This window comes from Penaeus chinensis, chromosome 23 (genome assembly GCF_019202785.1).
Source record: "Penaeus chinensis breed Huanghai No. 1 chromosome 23, ASM1920278v2, whole genome shotgun sequence".
Taxonomy (NCBI): Eukaryota; Metazoa; Arthropoda; class Malacostraca; order Decapoda; family Penaeidae; genus Penaeus; species Penaeus chinensis.
In genome coordinates this window covers 1,773,461-1,793,460 of record NC_061841.1, presented here as the reverse complement: position 1 = coordinate 1,793,460, position 20,000 = coordinate 1,773,461, and the positions used below count along the sequence as shown (strand labels likewise).

At 40.9% G+C, this 20,000-nt stretch overlaps 1 protein-coding gene across 1 annotated transcript in view; it reads left to right on the top strand.

The window, feature by feature from the left end:
• The window catches only part of LOC125037438 (sodium-dependent serotonin transporter-like), a 72,223-nt gene that overhangs the window by 27,557 nt on the left and 24,666 nt on the right, over positions 1-20,000 (top strand). The window contains exons 5-6 of the mRNA XM_047630582.1: positions 6,280-6,414; positions 7,056-7,159. Coding sequence (XP_047486538.1) covers positions 6,280-6,414; positions 7,056-7,159 — 239 coding nt within the window. The remainder of the gene's footprint in view (positions 1-6,279; positions 6,415-7,055; positions 7,160-20,000) is intronic.

Here is a 20,000-nt window from a genome sequence, read left to right as displayed (position 1 = left end):
ATGGCTCTGAGATCTGCTCTTTATACGTTGCTTCAGTGGGTAATAAGATAATAAAGTTGTTCTAATGGGTAATTATAATTGGAATAAGGTTTTTATTGGGTAATATGATGACAAAGTTGTTTTAATGGGCAATAATGATTATAATAAGGTTGTTTTCATGGGCAATGGCTCTGAGTTCTTCTTTTTATAAGTTGGTTTAAAGGGTAATATGGTAATAAAGTTGTTTTATCGGGTAATGATAATTATAATAAAGTGGTTTTGTTGGGTAATGGCTCTAAGGTCTTCATTTTATATGTTGATTTAATAGTTAATAATGATAATAATAAAGTTGTTTTAATGGGTAGTAATAGTTATAGTAATTTTTTATTTTTGATTGGGTAATGGCTCTAAGAACTTCTTTTGATAAATTATTTTAATGGGTGGAGGTGTCAATTCCGCGAGGGAGGTGGGTGTCATTTATCCAAGATTAAAGGTGTCATATCTACATCAAAGGGCAGATATCCATTTATTTACTGGTAAAGGCTAAATCCACGGAAAAGATAAGTATTCATTCATACTGTGAAAGGTGTCAAATCTACTATAAAAAAGTATCTAGTTATCCTTATGGTGTCAAATCCACAGAAAAGAAAAGTAGGCCTACATATTCATCAACTTTTAAAATTGTTAACAAAAAAAAAAAAAATAGATAGATATCCAAGTTAAAGGCACCATATTCATCCCTTTCTTCGTAAAGTTATGGTGCCAAATGCTATAGAAAAAGATACGTTATCAGCCATACTTGGTGATTTTACTTGGATTAAGATGCTAAATCCATAGTATGGAACGCCATCTATTTTATCCCAGGGTTAATTTTCCCGATAAAGGTGTTGATATTATGATATATATTTTTTTCCACTGTTAAATACGAGGCAAGTGTTTGCATACTTTTTGAGTTCGTGTTAAGTATATGTTACTTATATTCACAGGCATGCTTTCTGTTAATTTTTGTCTCAGTCGTTAGTTATGTGTTTGGTATAGAATCATTTTCGTACGTAGATTTGTCCTTAGACATTAGAAAGTTTATTGTCCTTATATAATTACATCGGTTAATCAGCTTATTTAGGGTGTAAGTTCATTGCAGTCAGTTTAAGTACGTACTTTATAACATGTAAGTTCATTATTTTTTTTAAATCAGATTAAGTACGTATTTTATAACATACAAGTTCATCAGTATCTAAAATCAATTTAAGTACGTATAGTATAACAAAAACATTCGTCATTTTAAGAAAAATAAATATAAGTACAGTATCTTATACCACACATCCATCAATTTTGAAAATCTACTTTACAATACGCAATTTATACATCGACCACTTTCCCAATTCCTCCAATAGGCTTCCATTCTACGAACCATACCTATTAACCAGCAGCTATAAACACATTTAACGCAATAGGGGGAGAAAAAACAGAGCCTTAGACCTTATAAAGCTCGCTCGGTCCTTCAATCTGGTGCCTCCCTCGCCCGGGAAACTTCTCGAAACTTCGTCGGGGGTCAGTCGACTGTGAATGAAAAGTGAGGTCAGGGCAGGCAGCGGACGAGGGTCACCGCCGATAAATTGGCTTAGCCTTCGCGGCGAGAAGGAGGGTTACGGGTGTATTTAGTTTTATTCTTTTATTGTTTGTTTTTGTTTTTGTTTTATTGTTTTTATGTTTTTTGTTTATAAATGTTTTATTTTTTGTGTGTTTTTTTTTGTTCTTTTGTTTATCATTGTTTTCTTTTTGTTTGTGTGTTTGAGGAGGATTACGGATGTATCTATTTTTATTTTTATTATTTGTTTTGTTTTATTTTTTATTTTTTGTTTATTGATGTTTTTTAATTTGTGTTTTTTTTTGTTCTTTTGTTTAGTGATGTTTTTTTTTTTTGCTTGTTTTTTTTGTCTTATTATCTTTTGTTTGTTTGTTTGTTTGGAAGTTTAAATATTATCTGTTTATTTGTTTTAGTTATTATCTGTTTTTGTTTTTGTTTATTGTTTTTTGTTTGTGTGTTTTTCGGTCTTTTGTTTATAATTTTTTTGCTTGTGTTTTTGTCTTATTATTTGTTCTTTGTTTGTTTGTTTGGAAGCTTATTTATTATCTGTTTATTGTTTTAGTTATTATCTGTTTATCTATTTATCTAAACAATTTAATCATCTACTTATTGATATATTTCCATGTGTTTATTTAAATTACAAGTTCATTCATTTGTTTAATTATTTTGTTCTATAATAAACTTATCTCATTTATCTGTTTTTTTATCTATCTTTTTATCTTTTTTAGTTATTATCTGTTTTTGTTTTTGTTTATTGTTTTTTGTTTGTGTGTTTTTCGGTCTTTTGTTTATAATTTTTTTGCTTGTGTTTTTGTCTTATTATTTGTTCTTTGTTTGTTTGTTTGGAAGCTTATTTATTATCTGTTTATTGTTTTAGTTATTATCTGTTTATCTATTTATCTAAACAATTTAATCATCTACTTATTGATATATTTCCATGTGTTTATTTAAATTACAAGTTCATTCATTTGTTTAATTATTTTGTTCTATAATAAACTTATCTCATTTATCTGTTTTTTTATCTATCTTTTTATCTTTTTTATCTCTTTTTATTTATCTCTTCATTAACAAATCAATTTACTTATTCAACGTTTTTATTAATATGCTTTTTGTGTGTTTATTCACCAATTCATTTCATTCATTTATCAGTCTAGTTATTAGTGGACGTAAATAAATTATTTTAGATATAAAATTAAGACATGATAGTTATAAACAAAACTAATTTTTTTTTTATGTCTAAGATAAACAGAACTGATTTTTTTTGTCTTTTTTTTTTTGTCTAAGAATTATCTTTGGCGGAATAACATCGAACATTATTTTAGGTCCAACCGAGCTACAAGCAGGCCAGTAATGAAGCCATCATTAGAGGTTTTGAACATTAATCCTCATGTAAAGCAGGCCAGAGCAACAGTAAGAACCAGAGTTGCATTTAGTTAAAAAAAAAATAATAATAATAATAATAAATGAGTTAGCGTGAAGTGCATAGGTATTCGGTATAGAACAGATTAGTGTCTGAGAGAGAATGCAGGAATTCGAACGCTTTAGGAGTTTGCCCGCGAATTTCTTTTAGGATTTATAAAAATTCGTTTTATTATATATATATATGATTTTTTAAGTTATTTTTTATTTTTTATTTTTAGTTATTTTTTAATTTTTTTTTTAGTTTTGTCATCGTGATTGAATCTTGCAGTTCACGCGAATTGAACTTGTGCATTGTGATAATGATTTGAATAATAACTTTAACCCATCGATCTCTATTTCAAAATGTGTGTAAATTGTTAGTTAAAAAGACCATCTCATCCTCATCCAACTTTCCTTCATAATAAAAGCAGTTTCTTCACATGTATTTTTATGTCACAGATTTTTTCTTAAAAAAAAAAAAAAAAAAAAAAAAAAAAAAAAAAAAAAAAAATCCCATACTAATAGAACTCTCTTAAAAAAAAAATATATATATATATCCCATTCCCATTCTCTACGAACGCACCCCCCCCCCCCTTTTCCTCCACCCCCTTCCTCCCTCACTAAATAACCAACGAAATAAAGCGCGAGGTCAGAAATCCCAAACAAATCGCGCGCGCTACGACGTCACTCACTCGCCGTCCGCATAAATCCGCATGCAATTACGATCCGGCAACCCCTCCGAGAGACGCTGAGAGCTTTCGTCCCTAGATGGAGCCACTTGTTTTCGTCTCTTTAAAGGGGGGGGGGAGGGGGGGAAGGGGGGAGACTCTTGCAAAATGCGATTCGGATACGCTAGTTCTGTTGTTTGTTTTTTTGTGTGTGAGAGGGAGGGGGGAGAGGGGGGAAGGAGGGGGAAGGGTTGATTTTTTTAGGGGGGGTGGGCAAGGTGGGTGGGTGGGTTGGAGGGTGATTTTGAAACGTAATTTTCTTTAATTTTTATTTTTGGTTCTTTCTTTGTTTGTCTACTCTGTCTGGCTGTCTGTCTGTCTGTATGTCTCTCTCTCTCTCTCTCTCTCTCTCTCTCTCTCTCACTCTCTCCTCTCTCTCTCTCTCTCTCTCTCTCTCTCTCTCTCTCTCTCTCTCTCTCTCTCTGTCTGTCTCGCTCTCTCTCTCTCTCTCTCTCTCTCTCTCTCTCTCTCTCTCTCTCTCTCTCTCTCTCTCTCTCTCTCTCTCTCTCTCTCTCTGTCTGTCTCGCTCTCTCTCTCTCTCTCTCTCTCTCTCTCTCTCTCTCTCTCTCTCTCTCTCTCTCTCTCTCTCTCTCTCTCTCTCTCTCTCTCTCTCTCTCTCTCTCTCTCTCTCTCTCTCTCTCTCTCTCTCTCTCTCTCTCTCTCTCTCTCTCTCTCTCTCTGTCTGTCTCGCTCTCTCTCTGTCTGTCTCGCTCTCTCTCTCTCTCTCTCTCTCTCTCTCTCTCTCTCTCTCTCTCTCTCTCTCTCTCTCTCTCTCTCTCTCTGTCTGTCTCGCTCTCTCTCTCTCTCTCTCTCTCTCTCTCTCTCTCTCTCTCTCTCTCTCTCTCTCTCTGTCTGTCTCGCTCTCTCTCTCTCTCTCTCTCTCTCTCTCTCTCTCTCTCTCTCTCTCTCTCTCTCTCTCTCTCTCTCTCTGTCTGTCTCGCTCTCTCTCTCTCTCTCTCTCTCTCTCTCTCTCTCTCTCTCTCTCTCCCTCTCTCCCTCTCCCTCTCCTCGTTTTCTGTATCTTTTGTTCTAATGTTGTTTCTTCTACTTTTCTGTCTACTCTGTTCTACGTGTTTCCTGTGATTTCTGTTCTCAGATTTTTCCTCCTTTTCTCTTTATTCTTAATTCTGATTTTGCGTCTTTTGTGATTATTATCATTGTCATCATTATCATTTTAATTTACGTTTTCATTATCATAACCATCAACATCATAATCACCATCATCATCATCATCATCACTATCCTCATCAGCATCAGCACCATCACCATCAACATCATCACAAACATGATCATCATCACCATCACATCATTATCATCGCCTTCGTGATATTCCCATCATCATAATCACCACCATAATCACCATCATCATTATCATCACCATCATCATCACCATCATCATCACCATCATCACCATCACCACTAATCATTATAATCTTTTCACTTCCTCTTCTTCTTACCTCGTCTCTCCCTTCCCTTCCGATTAAGCCAAAAAAAAAAAATCACATTTAATTTTTTGAAAGATTTTATACGGCTCGTAAAAACACAAGATTGTTATTAGAGGCAAAGGAGTATAAAATGACCCTGTATTTAATGACACCCAATGAGGCTTTTTTGTTTTTGTTTTGTTTTTGTTTTGAGATGCGTAATTTAGTTTTGTTTATGGTGTTTTTGTTATGCTGCTGCTGTTGTTGTTGTCATTGTTATTATCATTATCATCATAATATTATCATCACTATCATCATCATCATCATTAAGATCATTATCATTGTTGTTGTTTATTGTTCTCTGATTATTATTAGTGTTGTCACTTCCTCATCAATATTGTTGTAATTAGTATTTAATTATAACTAATCCAATCTTTCTTTCTTCTCCCTTCCACCTGCTTTATCCACCTTTTAATCCACTTCCTCATCCACTCCTATTCCCCTTTCTCTCTTTTATCTTTTTCACCCACCTCTTCACCCACCTCCCCCTCCCCCCCTCTTTCACCCACCTCCCCTCCCCCTCCCACCTTTTCTCCCTCGTCCTCTCCCACCTCCTCCCTTTTTCATCCACCTCCCCATTCCCTCCTTTTTCACCCACCTCTTCACCCACCTCCCCCTCCCCCCTTGTCTCCCCCTTCCTCTCCCACCTCCTCCCTTTTTCATCCACCTCCCCATTCCCTCCTTTTCACCCACCTCTTCACCCACCTCCCCCTCCCCCTCCCCCCTTTTCTCCCCCTTCCTCTCCCACCTCCTCCCTTTTTCATCCACCTCCCCATTCCCTCCTTTTTCACCCACCTCCTCATCCCCCTCCCCCCTTTTCACCCACTTCTCACCCACCTCCCCCCTCTTCACCCTCTCCCCCTCCCCCTCCCCCTCCCCCTTTTCACTCACCCACTCCTCCCCCCTTTTTATCACCCGCTCCCCTCCCCCATCCTCCCTCTTTCCCCCCACTTCCTCACCCCCTCCCACCTTCCTCCTTTTCCCCCACTCCCCCACCTTCCTCCCCACCTCCCCCTTTTCCCCCTACTCCCTCTTTCCCCCCCACCTCCTCACCCCCCTTCTCCTCCCTTCTCCCCTCCCCCCCTTCCCCCCCCCAAAGGCTGTGTGGGTGACCGCCCTCATGCCGTACGTCGTGCTCATCATCCTGCTCGTCCGCGGCGTCACTCTCCCCGGCGCCACCAACGGCATCTTGTACTACCTGACGCCGAGGTTCCAGATGCTTGATAAACCGAAGGTAAGGAGGAGGGAAGGAGGAGGGAAGGAGGAGGAGAGGAGGGAAGGAGGGGGGGAGGAAGTGGGGTGGAGGAAGGGGGGTGGATGGGGGATGGGGTGGAGGAGGAGGAGGAGGAGGAGGAAGGAAGGAAGGAAGGAAGGAGGGAGGAGGAAGGGGGGTGGATGGGTGGGGGAAGGGAGGGGAAAGGGAAGGGGGACGGGGGGAGGAGATGGTGGTAAATAGGGGAGGGAGGGGGAGGAAGGGAAAGGGGGTAGGGGAGGAAAGAAAGGGTTGAAGAAGAGAGAGAGTGAGAGTGAGAGTGAGAGTGAGAGTGAGAGTGAGAGTGATAGTGATAATGAGAGTGAATGTGAGAGAGAGAGAGAAAGAGAGAGAGAGATAAAGAGAGAGAGATAGAAAGAGAGAGAGATAGAAAGAGAGAAAGAGAGAGAGAGAGAGAGAGAGAGAGAGAGATAGAGAGAGACAGAGACAGAGACAGAGACAGAGACAGAGACAGACACAGACACAGAGACAGAGAAAACGAAAGCGAAAGAGAGAAAGAAAGGAAAAAAAAAAACCAAAAAAACAAGGTCACGAAAAAATATAATAAAAAAAGGCAGGAAATCCTCTCAGCCCCGTCATCTTCCTCTCTCTCTCGCCGCCAGGTCTGGGTCGACGCCGCCACTCAAATCTTCTTCAGCCTCGGCCCTGGCTTCGGCACCCTCTTAGCCCTGGCCTCCTATAACAAGTTCAACAACAACTGCTACAGGTGAGTGAACGAACGATAAAAGACGCTGTTCAAATTATAGGTGAGGCTGCGGTATAACAAGTTCAACGGATTTGCTACAGGTGAATGAATGAAGCAAAAAAAGTGTTCAAACTATAGGTGAAGTTTTGCTTTATTAAGTTCAACAACAACTGCTACACGTGAGTGAATGAAGCAAAAAGTGTTCAAACTATAGGTGAAGTTTTGCTTTATTAAGTTCAACAACAACTCTTACAGGTGAATGGATGAAGAAAAAACTAATGTTCATACTATAGGTGAAGTTTATCTTTAATAAGTTCTACAACAACTGCTACAGGCGAATGAACAAACTATAAAAGACAGTGTTTAAACTATAGGGGAAGTTAAGGCATAACAAGTTCAACAATAACTACTACAGGTGACTCAATTAAACAAACAAACGAAGGTGAATGAATGAAGAAAAAAAAGTGTTCAAACTATAGGTGAGCTTTAGATATAACAAATTTAACCATAACTGTAACAGGCGTGAGGTATATTTTCATTTCGTGCTGGAATGTCTTGACTTATGGTTATGTGAGTTGGTTAATATTATTATTTTTTAATCTATTGACATAAGTTATTTATTTACTTTTATGTAAGTGTTGTGAATTGGTTATTTATATTTATGATAGAAGGTAAAAGACGAAATTGTGTTGTATCAAATATATCATAGATTGAAATGGATTGTAGTAAAATCAGTTGTTTTTGTTTTCATTTTCATAGACATTTTCTTAAAAAAATATATAGATAAAAAAAAAGATAAAAAAAAAATAATAATAAATGAATACATAAATAAATAGAATGAGCGTCAAAATGAGAGAGATAGATAGATAGATAGAGAGAGAGAGAGAGAGAGAGAGAGAGAGAGAGAGAGAGAGAGAGAGAGAGAGAGAGAGAGAGAGAGAGAGAAAGGGAAAGAAAAAAGGGGAAAAAGAAAGAAGAAGAAAAAAGAGAGATAGAGAGAGTAAAATAAAATTATATATATATAAAAAATACATCCGCAAACCCACAAATGAAAGAAACAAAACGAAACGAAACAAAACGAAACGCAAAACAAAACAAAAAAACAAAACAAAAACAAAAATCCTACAAATCCTCTCCATTCCTTCCGCAAATAACAATAAAATTGAGCTCTTGCCAAGGGGATTTCTCACTAATGACACCGCAGACAGAAGTTATTATAAGAAGTTGAATTCCCTAAATCACGCGACCTCGCCATGTCCCAGACGCGTTGGACTCAGATCCCGCCATTTGAGTTTTGCTTTTGTTTTGCTATGCATATCTTAAAGAAACTCATATATCTAAATTGAGGAAACATATTTGGCGGAGAGGTTGGATGTTTAATTGAATGGTTAGTTTACTTTGTCGGTTTGAGAAGAGGAAATGCTATACTTTGAGTGGTTTTTGAATGTTTCTTAGGCCTGTGGGATCCGATAGTCATTTGTTTATACTTGATCGGAACGTCATGTCATGGCACTTATACTTCCAGAAATAAGTAATCGGAATATCTTTTTCCGTTTCTCCATATATAATAATTAAAACTATAATTTATCTATATTACAAATAAACCCTTATCACGATCAATAAATATTTACTAGAATTATAACTGTATCTGTATTTCAAATAAGCCTTGGTACGGTCAATAAATAATTATCCGAATGATAGCGTATTCTAACTTACAAATAAGTCCATATCACGAAGTTTGACCATCACCGTGCCGTCTAACTTCTCAACTCTGACAGCCAGTGTTTACTCCAGAATCCAAATGAACTTTGAAGAATAATGAATATAGTTGTGCTACGTAATATTAATAATGCTTGCCAGAAGGTCTCACGGCAAGTCTAGTCACTAAATATTATTAGTTACGTGTTTATTCATGTTTCTCTAACTTTTACTCTTATTCTGGTAATACTAAGGGTTCCTATGAAGTTAAAGGTTTATTTATTTATTTTTATTTAGTTAAGTATTTTTGTGGGACTCTCGAATTTTCTTCGAGTCACGATCTGTGAAATTTTCTTTGTAAGCTTCTAACTATTTTTCTTAATTTTTCTTAATTCCCTTCTTTGTTGCATTGACTTCCAATAATGTTTTATTTCTTGCTTTCATTTTTATTCGTTTACTATTTTCATTATATATATATTTAAACTGATTAATCCGTTTACATATCATAATCATTATTATCATTATCTTCAACATTAATATTAATTATAATGATTCTTCTACTACTACTACTAATACTAGTAATAATGCTAATGGTAACGATAACAATAATAATGATAATAATAATGATAATAATAATGATAATAATAATAATGATAATAATAATAATAATAATAATAATAATAATAATAATAATAATAATAATAATAATAACAACAATAATAATAATAATGATAATAATAATAACTATCCTTATTATCATTATTATTTCTTTTCTTTTTTATTGTTGTCGTTGTTCTTAACTTACCTATGTTTACTGTTGTTATTAGTCTCCATCCTTATTATAACTGTCATCATTATTTTCTATGATCCCTATTATTATCATTATTATTGTTAGTATCATTATGTTAGTAATTGTCTTTACTATCACTATCATCATCATCATCATAACTTTTCTTATGTTATCAGAATTATTACCATTACAATTGCCATGACAAATCATGAAAACAATCATAATCAAATTGATGATAACATTACAATCATAATCAACGATCTATTAATTAAAAAAAACAAAACAAAAAAACAGTAAGATATATTTCATTAACAAAATCACACATACCCGTGAACTGAACTTAAACTTTTCTCTCAGAATAGAAAAACACGAAATATTTCCCACTCTGATTTTCGACTTTGCAATATAGATTTATTTGGGGAATATCTGAATTCCAAAGATATCTCACTTCAAACCATGGGATTTTAAGTTTTCATTATAAAAAGAAAAAAAAAAATGGCTGGGGTAATTCCTATAAATGATACATATACATGGGCTTATGCATGCAGACACATATAGGAGTATATGGATACGAATGCTTATATGCATATGCAGATGCAGGTACGCACATGCACACACACACATACACACACACACACACACACACATACACACACACACACACACACACACACACACACACACAAACAAACAAACACAAACAAACACGAACACGCCCAAGCACACCAACAAACAAACAGACAGTCTCCTCGAGAATATAAAACCAGCAGGAGAGTCAAAAATCCTCACAGCTGAGATCGACTGCTTATCCTTCACAGAATCATCGAGGTACTTTCCATCTGCTAAGGGAAGGGGGGGGGGGGGGGAAGGAGAGAGAGAGAGAGGGAAAGGAGGAAGGGGAGAAGGGGGAGGAGGAGAAAGAGGGGGAAAGAGAGAGGAGAGAGGGAAAGGAGGAAGGGAAGAAGGGGGAGGAGGAGAAAGAGGATGTGGGGGAGAGGGAGAGGAGGAGGGAGAGAGGGGAAGGGGGATGGATGAGAGAGAAAGGAGGAAGGGATGGGAGGGGGAAGAAGAAAGGGTGGAGGGAGGAGGAGATGGAGAGGTGAGAGGGGAGAAGGGAGAGGGGAGAGGGGGGATGAGAGGGGAAGGAGGAAGGGGAGAGAGGAGAGAGGAAGGAGGAAGGTAGGAGAGGAAGAGTAGGAAGAGGGGGGAGAGGGGGTGTTAGAAGGAGGGAGGAGGTGGATGGTGAGAGAGAAGAGGGGAGAAGGATTAGGGAGATGAGAGGGGAAAGAGAATGGGAGAGAGGGTAGGAAGAAAATAGGGAAAGAAGAAGGTGGAAGAGAGGAAGAGGAGGATGGGGGGGGGGGGGGGAAGAGGAGGAGGGGGAAGGGAGAGAAGGAGAGGGGAAAAAAGGGAAGAGAAAGGAAGAAGACATTAGAGGGGAAAGGGAAGAGGGAATGAGGGGAGGGAAGGAGAAAGGGGAAAAAGAGGGGAGAGAGGGAAATAGTGGAAGTAGAAGGGAGATAAAAGGGGGAAGACGAAAGGCAGAGAGGAGAGAGGGAGGGAGAAAGAAGCAAGAGGAAAGGGGAAATAAAAAGCCCGAGGAGAATGGGAAATGGGAAAAGGGAGAAGATGAAAAGGAAAACAGAAAAACAAGAGAAAATATACACACAAAAATAAATAAACGGACAAGAAAAAAATGAAATGAAAAGAAAGCAACATACGAAAGGAGAAAGGAGAAAGAGGAGAAGAAGAAGAAAAGGCTATGTGTTCGTATCTCCCCCTCCCTCCCCCCCCCCCTTTCTCTCTCTCGTCCGCCTGCCATGTGTTGTTTCGCGCGCCCTAGAACCTGCCACTCCCCCCCCCCCTCCCCCTCTTCTGCTCTTCCTCCTCATCTCCCCTCTCCCCCGCCTCCTACCTCTCCCTCCTCCCCTCTTCTTCTTCCCTTATCCCTTCCCCCTCTCCTCTCCCCTCTCCTCCCCCTTCCCCCTTCCCTCTCCCCTCCCCTCCCCAACCCCTCTTCCCCTCCCCTCCCCTCTATCCCTCCCCCTCCCCCTCTATCCTTTCTCCTCCCCCTCCCTCTACCCCCCCTCCCCTCCCGGTGCCAAGTCGATATTTGGCCGTCCGATATGGAGAGAAGAAGAGGAGGAAGGGAGGAAATGGGTGATGATTGGCGTGTGATGAGTAGGCGGCGATTATGTGTGATTGTGATGAGGTGAAAGTGAGGAGGAAGAGGAGGAGGAGGAGGAGGAGGAGGAGGAGGAGGAGGAGGAGGAGGAAGAGGAGGAGGAAGAGGAGGAGGAGGAGGAGGAGGAAGAGGAGGAGGAGGAGGAGGAGGAGGAGGAGGAGGAAGAGGAGGTGGAGGAGGAGGAGAAGGAGGAGAAGGAGGAGAAGGAGGGAGGAGGAGGAGGAGGAGGAGGAGGAGGAGGAGGAGGAGGAGGAGGAGGAGGAGGAAGAGGAAGTGGAGGAGGAGGAGAAGGAGGAGGAAGAGGAGGTGGAGGAGGAAGAGGAAGTGGAGAAGGAGGAGGAGGCGGAGGAGGTGGAGGAGGAGGAGGAGGAGGAGGAGGAGGAGGAGGAGGTGGAGGAGGAGGAGGAGGAGGAGGAGGAGGAGGAGGAGGAGGAGGAGGAGGAGGAGGAGGGAGGAGGAGGAGGAGGAGGAGGAGGAAGAGGAAGTGGAGGAGGAGGAGAAGGAGGAGGAAGAGGAGGTGGAGAAGGAGGAGGAGGCGGAGGAGGAGGAGGTGGAGGAGGAGGAGGAGGAGGAGGAGGAGGTGGAGGAGGAGGAGGAGGAGGAGGAGGAGGAGGAGGAAGAGGAGGTGGAGGAGGAAGAGGAGGTGGAGGAGGAGGAGGAGGAGGAGGAGGAGGAGGAGGAGGAGGAGGAGGAGGAGGAGGAGGAGGAGGAGGAGGAGGAGGAGGAAGAGGAAGTGGAGGAGGAGGAGAAGGAGGAGGAAGAGGAGGTGGAGAAGGAGGAGGAGGCGGAGGAGGAGGAGGTGGAGGAGGAGGAGGAGGAGGAGGAGGAGGAGGAGGAGGAGGAGGAGGAGGAGGAGGAGGAGGAGGAGGAAGAGGAGGTGGAGGAGGAGGAGGATGAGAAGGAGGAGGAAGAGTGGGTGGAGGAGGAAGAGGAAGTGGAGGAGGAGGAGAAGGAGGAGGAAGAGGAGGTGGAGGAGGTGGTGGAGGAGGAGGAGAAGGAGGAGGAAGAGTAGGTGGTGGAGGAAAAGGAAGTGGAGGAGGAAGAGAAGGAGGAGGAAGAGGAGGAAGACGAGGAGGAGGAGGAGAAGGAGAAGAAGGAGGAAGAGGTGATTGGTATCGGCCGAGTATATGGTGATTGGTTTCTGGTGAATATATGTTATGAATGCTATGATGAGTATGTAGTGAGCGGCGTGTGGTAAGCATGGTGGCAGGTGTGGTAATGAGTGTGTGATGAGTGTGGTGACTGGTGTGTGACTGTTTGACGAGCATGAGTCATGAGTGCTTAGTCACCCATATGAGGTGTGTGTATGTGTTAACTGTTGTGCGATGCGTATTTGTGGTAATCAGCGTGTGATGATGATGTGGTGATGTGATGAATATGTTATAAATGATCATTCGAAGATGGCTTGTAAAGAATATATATATATATATATATATATATATATAAGTTATGTTCTAATGATACCATATTGATATAAGTTACAAGTATGTGATGGGATGTGATGAATGTAAATTCTCCCTCTCATGTTAATAATGATAATGGATAACGACTAAATGATCAGTTTATATTATACTCCTTCCAATCTCAGAAAAATGATAAACTGGCACCTCATCCCTGGAGGATTCCGATCCGATTTTCTGAGGAAAAGTAATCAAGTAATTAAAAAAAAAAAAAGCTTATATATATATATTTTTTTTTTAGAAAAATCAAACATATGTAAGCTGAGTATTATGTGTCAGCTGATCAGAACGAAAATGATAATAAATAAAACAAATGGAATTTAAAAAATGATGAATCTAAGTATTCCCAGAATCCGGAGTGAGTTGCCAGTTCGTTATTTACTGAAATTGGACGCCCTGTAGTGATGGTGACAACAATGAGAACAAAAGAAACGAGCATTTTTTTTTTTGATAAGTGATAGTGATAGTGAAACTAATCACGATAGTATCCTTCGTCGAGATAGTAATGGTGATGACGGTGATGACGAGGTTGATGATAATATGGTGATGATGATCACAATATTGGTGACGGTAACAAGAGTAGAAGTGATATTGATAATGATGGTGGAGGTGAATACAAGAATGATGACGGTAATTATGATGAGGATATGATGGTGATGATGATGATGATGATGATAAATATAACAGTAATAATCATGAAAATTATATTCATACTGATGATTTATGATGATAGTAATAATAATGATTATGACAATAATGATGATGATAATAATAATAATAATAATAATAATAATTGTTATTATTATTGTTACTATTATTGTTATAAGTATTATCCTTAACATCATCATCATCATTATTGTTATCATTATTTTTTTGTTACCATTACTATTATTATGACAATAATAACAGTAATAATAATAATGATAATAAAAAGTGATGATGATAATGATAATGGTAATAACGATAATAACAATTAAAAGAAGATTGGGAAGACGAAAAAGAGGATAACAAAAACTATTAATGATTGCAATAATGATAGTTATGATGATAATAGTAATAGTACTACTACTGCTGATAATAATAATAACAATGATAATGATAATAAGGATAATAATAATAATAACAACAGTAGCAATCACACCTCAGGTCGCAACCAAACCACAACCACAACCATCATCATCATTATTCTAACAATCTTTATTCAACTCCCCCCCCCCACTACTCTCTTCCCTTCTCCCTACCCCCTCTTCCTCCCCTCCTCCTCTCTCCCTCCCCTCCCCTCTCACTCCCCTCCCCCTCCCCTCCCCTCTTTCTCCCTTCCCCTCTCCCTACCCCCTCTTCCTCCCCTCCCCTCTCCCTACCTCTCTCCCTCCCCTCCACTCTCCCTCCCCTCTCCCTACCCCCTCTTCCTCCCCCTCCCCTCCTCTCCCCTCTCCCTACCTCCTCTTCCTCCCCCTCCCCTCTCCCTCCCCTCCCCCTCCCCTCCCTTCCCCTCCCCTCCCCCTCTACCTACATCTCTCCCTCCCTCTTTCTCCCTTCCCCTCTCCCTACCCCCTCTTCCTCCCCTATCCTCTCCCTACCCCTCTTCCTACCCCCCCCCTTCCTCCCTGCAACCCTAGCTCAAACTACCCCCCCACCCCATCCTCCCCCCGGCCGTGACCTAGCTCCGTGTCAAGCCATATTGGACGGAGTGTCAAATGCTAGTTCCCAGGAAATATTGACTTCTGAGTTGGGGTTTGCCCCGGATGCACTTATAAATGACACGGGTTCACACTTATACGATCGCTTTAAGTAGGTTGTGTGTGGGGGTGTGGGGGTGGGGGGGGTGAGTGGGGGAGGCGAGAGAGGGAGAGGAGAGAGAGAGAGGAGAGAGAGAGAGAGAGAGAGAGAGAGAGAGAGAGAGAGAGAGAGAGAGAGAGAGAGAGAGAGAGAGAGAGAGAGAGAGAGAGAGAAGGGGGGGGGCAAGAAAGAAAGAGAGAGAGAGAGCAAGAGAGAGAGAGGGAGAGAGAGAGAGAGAGAGAGAGAGAGAGAGAGAGAGAGAGAGAGAGAGAGAGAAAGAGAGAGAGAGAGAAAGAGAGAGAGAGAGAGAGAGAGAGAGAGAGAGAGAGAGAGAGAGAGAGAGAGAGAGAGAGAGAGAGAGAGAGAGAGAGACAAAGAGAGAGTGAAAGAGAGAACCGTGCGTGTGTCGTAGGTGTTTTGCGGAAAAGCTGGCCATGTCTGGGGGCGTGATGTGGGTGGCATTGGCTGGGATTGATGTGGTGATGAAGTAAGACTGGTATTTGCTGATCTGTTGCGATGTGGCGATGATGTGATGTGGTGACGATGTGATGACGTTCGTAGATGGTGGTGTGATGTGGTGGAGAAGTTGTGATGTAGTGGCGGTGATGTGGTGGTCGTGTGGTGGTGGTGATGCAGTGTTATGATATGCCGCTGTGATGTAATGGTGTGATGTGATTCCGGTGTGGTGATGTGGTGTAAAGATAGGCATAATGTGACGACTGGATGTGATGATGTGGCAGATGTGGTGAGGGATTTCAATGGCGTGATGACGGTATGGTGATGTCGTATATATGGTATGAGAGTGATAATCCGTTTGATTTTAATTATGGTGTTATGTACGCATTTTTTTTTTCTTTCTTTCTTTCTTTCTAGCTTTCTTTTGGTGAATATAACCTGTTTCTTCTGTGGCTGCTATGTCGAATACCTCTGTGTTAATGTGTTATATGCTATGCCATGCTTGTTAAACGTATAACGTATATGTGATGAAATCTGTGCTGTGTGGATGTGACGAGATCTGTGAATATGACTAATGATAACTGAGATTGTGATGATTTGGTAATAATTTCTGCTGATATAATGAGCAGTTAGGTTATGATAAAGCTTGCAAAAAATGTTCATATTAACTGGAATCGTGAAAGGAAGCTCTGATCCATATATGTAAACGATTATTTTCAGGACAATAAATCCTTTACGTTTACCTTGGAATCTCAACCGTATTTTCTATCATTTATTTTTCATTATTATCATTATTATTCCTCTTTTTTTAAAAATTAAAGAACACTTTAATAGATCTGTGGCGTTTGAGCGACCCGAGCGAGCGAGCGTGCGCGTGTGTGTGTGTGTGGGGTAAGATATGCGTGTGGTAAACAGAGTGGCGGAATATTTTTTCGTAATAATAACAAAGGTCGTGATAGAAAATATACGTCTGAATGGAAATAGGTCACACGGATACAGAGTGGGAGGAAGGCAGGGAGGGAGGGAGAAGGAGGGAGAGGGAGAGGGAGAGGGAGAGGGAGAAGGAGAGGGAGAGGGAGAGGGAGAAAGAGAGGGAGAGGGGGAGGGAGAGGGAGACAGAGAGAGAGAGAGAGAGAGAGAGAGAGAGAGAGAGACAGAGAGAGAGAGAGAGAGAGAGAGAGGGGGGGGGGGAGGGAGGAGAGGGAGAGGGAGAGGGAAAGGGAGAGCGAGGGGGCAAGGGAGAGAGAAAAGGAGAAGGAGAGGGAGAGGGAGGGAGGAGAGAGAGAGAGAGAGAGAGAGAGAGGAGAGATGAGAGAGAGATGAGAGAGAGTGAGAGAGAGAGAGAGATGAGGAGGAGAGAGAGCGAGAGGAAAAGTGAGGGGGAGAGGGAGAGGAAAAGGGGATAGTGAATAAGGGGGAGAAGAGGGAGAAAATGTTGGGAAAGAGAAGAGAGAGAGAGAGAGGAGGAGAGAGAGAGATGAGAAGAGAGAGAGAGAGAGAGATGAGAGAGAGACGAGAGGAGATGAGAAGCGAGAGAGAGAGAGAGAGATGAGAGAGATGAGAGAGAGAGAGAGAGAGAGATGAGAGGAAAAGTGAGGGGGAGAGGGAGAGGAAAAGGGATAGTGAGGGAGAGAGGGAGACGGAAAGGGAGAAAGAGAGGGAGGCAGAGGCATATAGAGTGAAATAGACAGAAAGACAGACAGAGAGACAGACAAAGAGTGGCAGAAAGAGCGAGGCAGAAAACAGGGAAAAGCAAAGGTGCACATATAGAATATTGAATCCAGCAATTAGGTACAGCCATAACAAAATAATTTTAAACCGTTGTTGATTGTATTCTCGTGATAATTTACGCAGTATACGATAAACTGTATGGTATAAAATTATTTGCTGTCTGTTTGCCTATTTTTATTCACCCTTTTTCATTTTCTCCTTGTTTATCTGTCTGCCTCCCTCTCTCTCTGTGTGTGTGTCTCTGTGTCTCTCTGTCTCTCTGTTTCTCTCTCTCTCTGTCTCTTCATCTCTCTGTCTCTCTCTCTCTCTCACTCTCTCTTTCTCTCTCTCTCTCTCTCTCTCTCTCTCTCTCTCTCTCTCTCTCTCTCTCTCTCTCTCTCTCTCTCTCTCTTCTCCCACGCCCTGTAAAATTACAGAGGTGAGGACTTCTTTCCCTTCAAGTCGGTAACATAAATTTTGATAAGCCTTGAGTCTACTCGGGCAGAAATTTAATTTGTAACGGGGCGTAGTGAAGATTTTTTTTTTTTTTTTTAGGGGGGGTAATATTTTTTGAAATTTATGATTATTTTTTTTGTTTTGTTGTTTTGTTTTTGTTTTTTGTTTTGTTCTGTTTTGTTTTTGTTTTTTGTTTGTTCTTTATTGTGGTATTGTTGTTACTTATCGTTACTTATTGTCACTTCTTCCTTTCTTTTTAGGGGGGTGTTAATATTTTTGGAATTCTTAATTGTTATGGGAGTGTCGTTGTTGTTTTTGTTGTTTTTCATTGTTATCAATGTTACTTATGATGGTGGTGATAATACTACTTCTGCTGATGATAAAAACAGTGGCGATAATAATAACAATGATAATGATAAATGATAATAATATTAGTAATGGCTGTAGTAATTGTAAACTTAATCAGAAAAAAATAATTGTAATATTAATGATAATAAAAAATATTAATAATTATAATGATAACGGTAATTATTATTATTATCATTATTATTATTATTATTATTATTATTATTATTATTATTATTATTATTATTATTATTATTATTATTATTATTATTATTATTATTATTATTAATGCTATTCTTATTCATATCATCATCATATGAAGAGAGAGAGAGAGAGAGAGAGAGAGAGAGAGAGAGAGAGAGAGAGACAGAGAAAAAGAAAGAGAACGAGAATGAGAAAGGAAGGAAGGGGGAGGGGGAGGGGGAGGGGAGAAGAGTTTGGAAGGAGAGGGGAGAAGAAAGTAGGGTGGGGAGGGGGTGGGGAGAAGAGGGGTGTGGAAGAGGAGAAGAGGAGAAGGGGGAAGGAGAAATGAGAAAGAGAAAATAAATGACAAGAGGAAGAGAGAAAGAAAACGAGGGAAGACAGAAAGAAACCGAATGATAAACAGAGACGCGGAGACAGCGAAAGACAAAGAGAAACAGACCGAGAGAAACAGAAAGAAGCGAAATGCAGACAGAGAGAGAGGAGCGGAGAGCGGGCGAGCGAGAGAGGTCGCAAGGATGAAGTGAATCATGTTATTTGCTCGAGTGAACGTGGCAACGGGCGGGCAAGCGCAATAAAGAGGCGTTCGTTATAGGGCAGACAGTGCGGAGGGCGTGCGAACGTGAGCAATCATCTGTATGTACACTGAGAGATACGTGTGTGTACCTTGTAGACTCGCGAGGTTAGACATAAACACACATGAACACATATACGCACACACACGAACACATAGACATAATATACATAGACATGTGCAAAGGAAAATCCATGTGCATAGTATATGAATATGGACATGGATATGCTTACACAAACACACACACATACATAGAGAGAGAGAGAGGCAGAGAGAGAGAGAGAGAGAGAGAGATAAAAAGAGAGAGTAAGAGAGAGAGAGTGAGGGAGAGGAGGTGAGAGAGAGAGAGGAGGAGAGAGAAGAGAGAGAGAGTGAGAGAGAGAGAGAGATGAGAAGAGAGAGATTAAAAAGATGAGGAAAGAGAGTGAGAGAGAGAGAGAGAGGTGAGAGAGAGGAGAGAGAGAGAGAGAGAGTGAGAGAGAAGGAGAGAGAGAGAGAGAGAGGAGAGAGCGATAGAGAGAGAAAGGGAGGAGAGAGGAGAGGACAGCGAGAGAGAGAAGAGAGAGAGAGAGAGAGAGAGAGACGAGAGAGTAGAGAGGAGAGAGAGAGATAAAAAGAGAGAGAAAGAGTGAGAGAGGAGAGGAGAGAGAGGAGAGAGAGAGAGAGAGAGATGAGGAGAATGAGAGAGGAGAGAGGAGTGAGAGATGAGACGAGAGAGAGATAAAAGACGAGAGAAGAGAGGAGAGAGAGAGAGAGAGGAGAGAGAGAGTGAGAGAGATGAGAGAGGAGTGAGAGGAAGTGAGAGAGAGGAGAGAGAGAGAGAGCGATAGAGAGAGAAAGGGATGAGAGAGGGAGAGACAGCGAGAGAGCAGAGAGAGAGGAGAGAGGAGAGAGAGAGAGAGTAAAGAGAGAGAGAGCGAGAGGAGAGGAGAGAGATGAAGAGAGAGAGATGAGAGAGAGAGAGAGATGCGAGAGAGGTGAGAGGAGTGAGAGAGAGGATGGAGAGCGAGAGAGCGAGTGAGCGAGCGAGAGAGACAGAGAGAGACTAATCATATTGCAAACGGCACGCGCGTGTGCTCAATTTGCAATATGATTATCTGACGACACGAGAATGGGATTAATAAGTCAGTATTTTGATATCAGCGACGCATGATTAATTAACTAAATGGGATGGACAGTTGTTTAAGCTTTAATAGGAGACCGTGAAA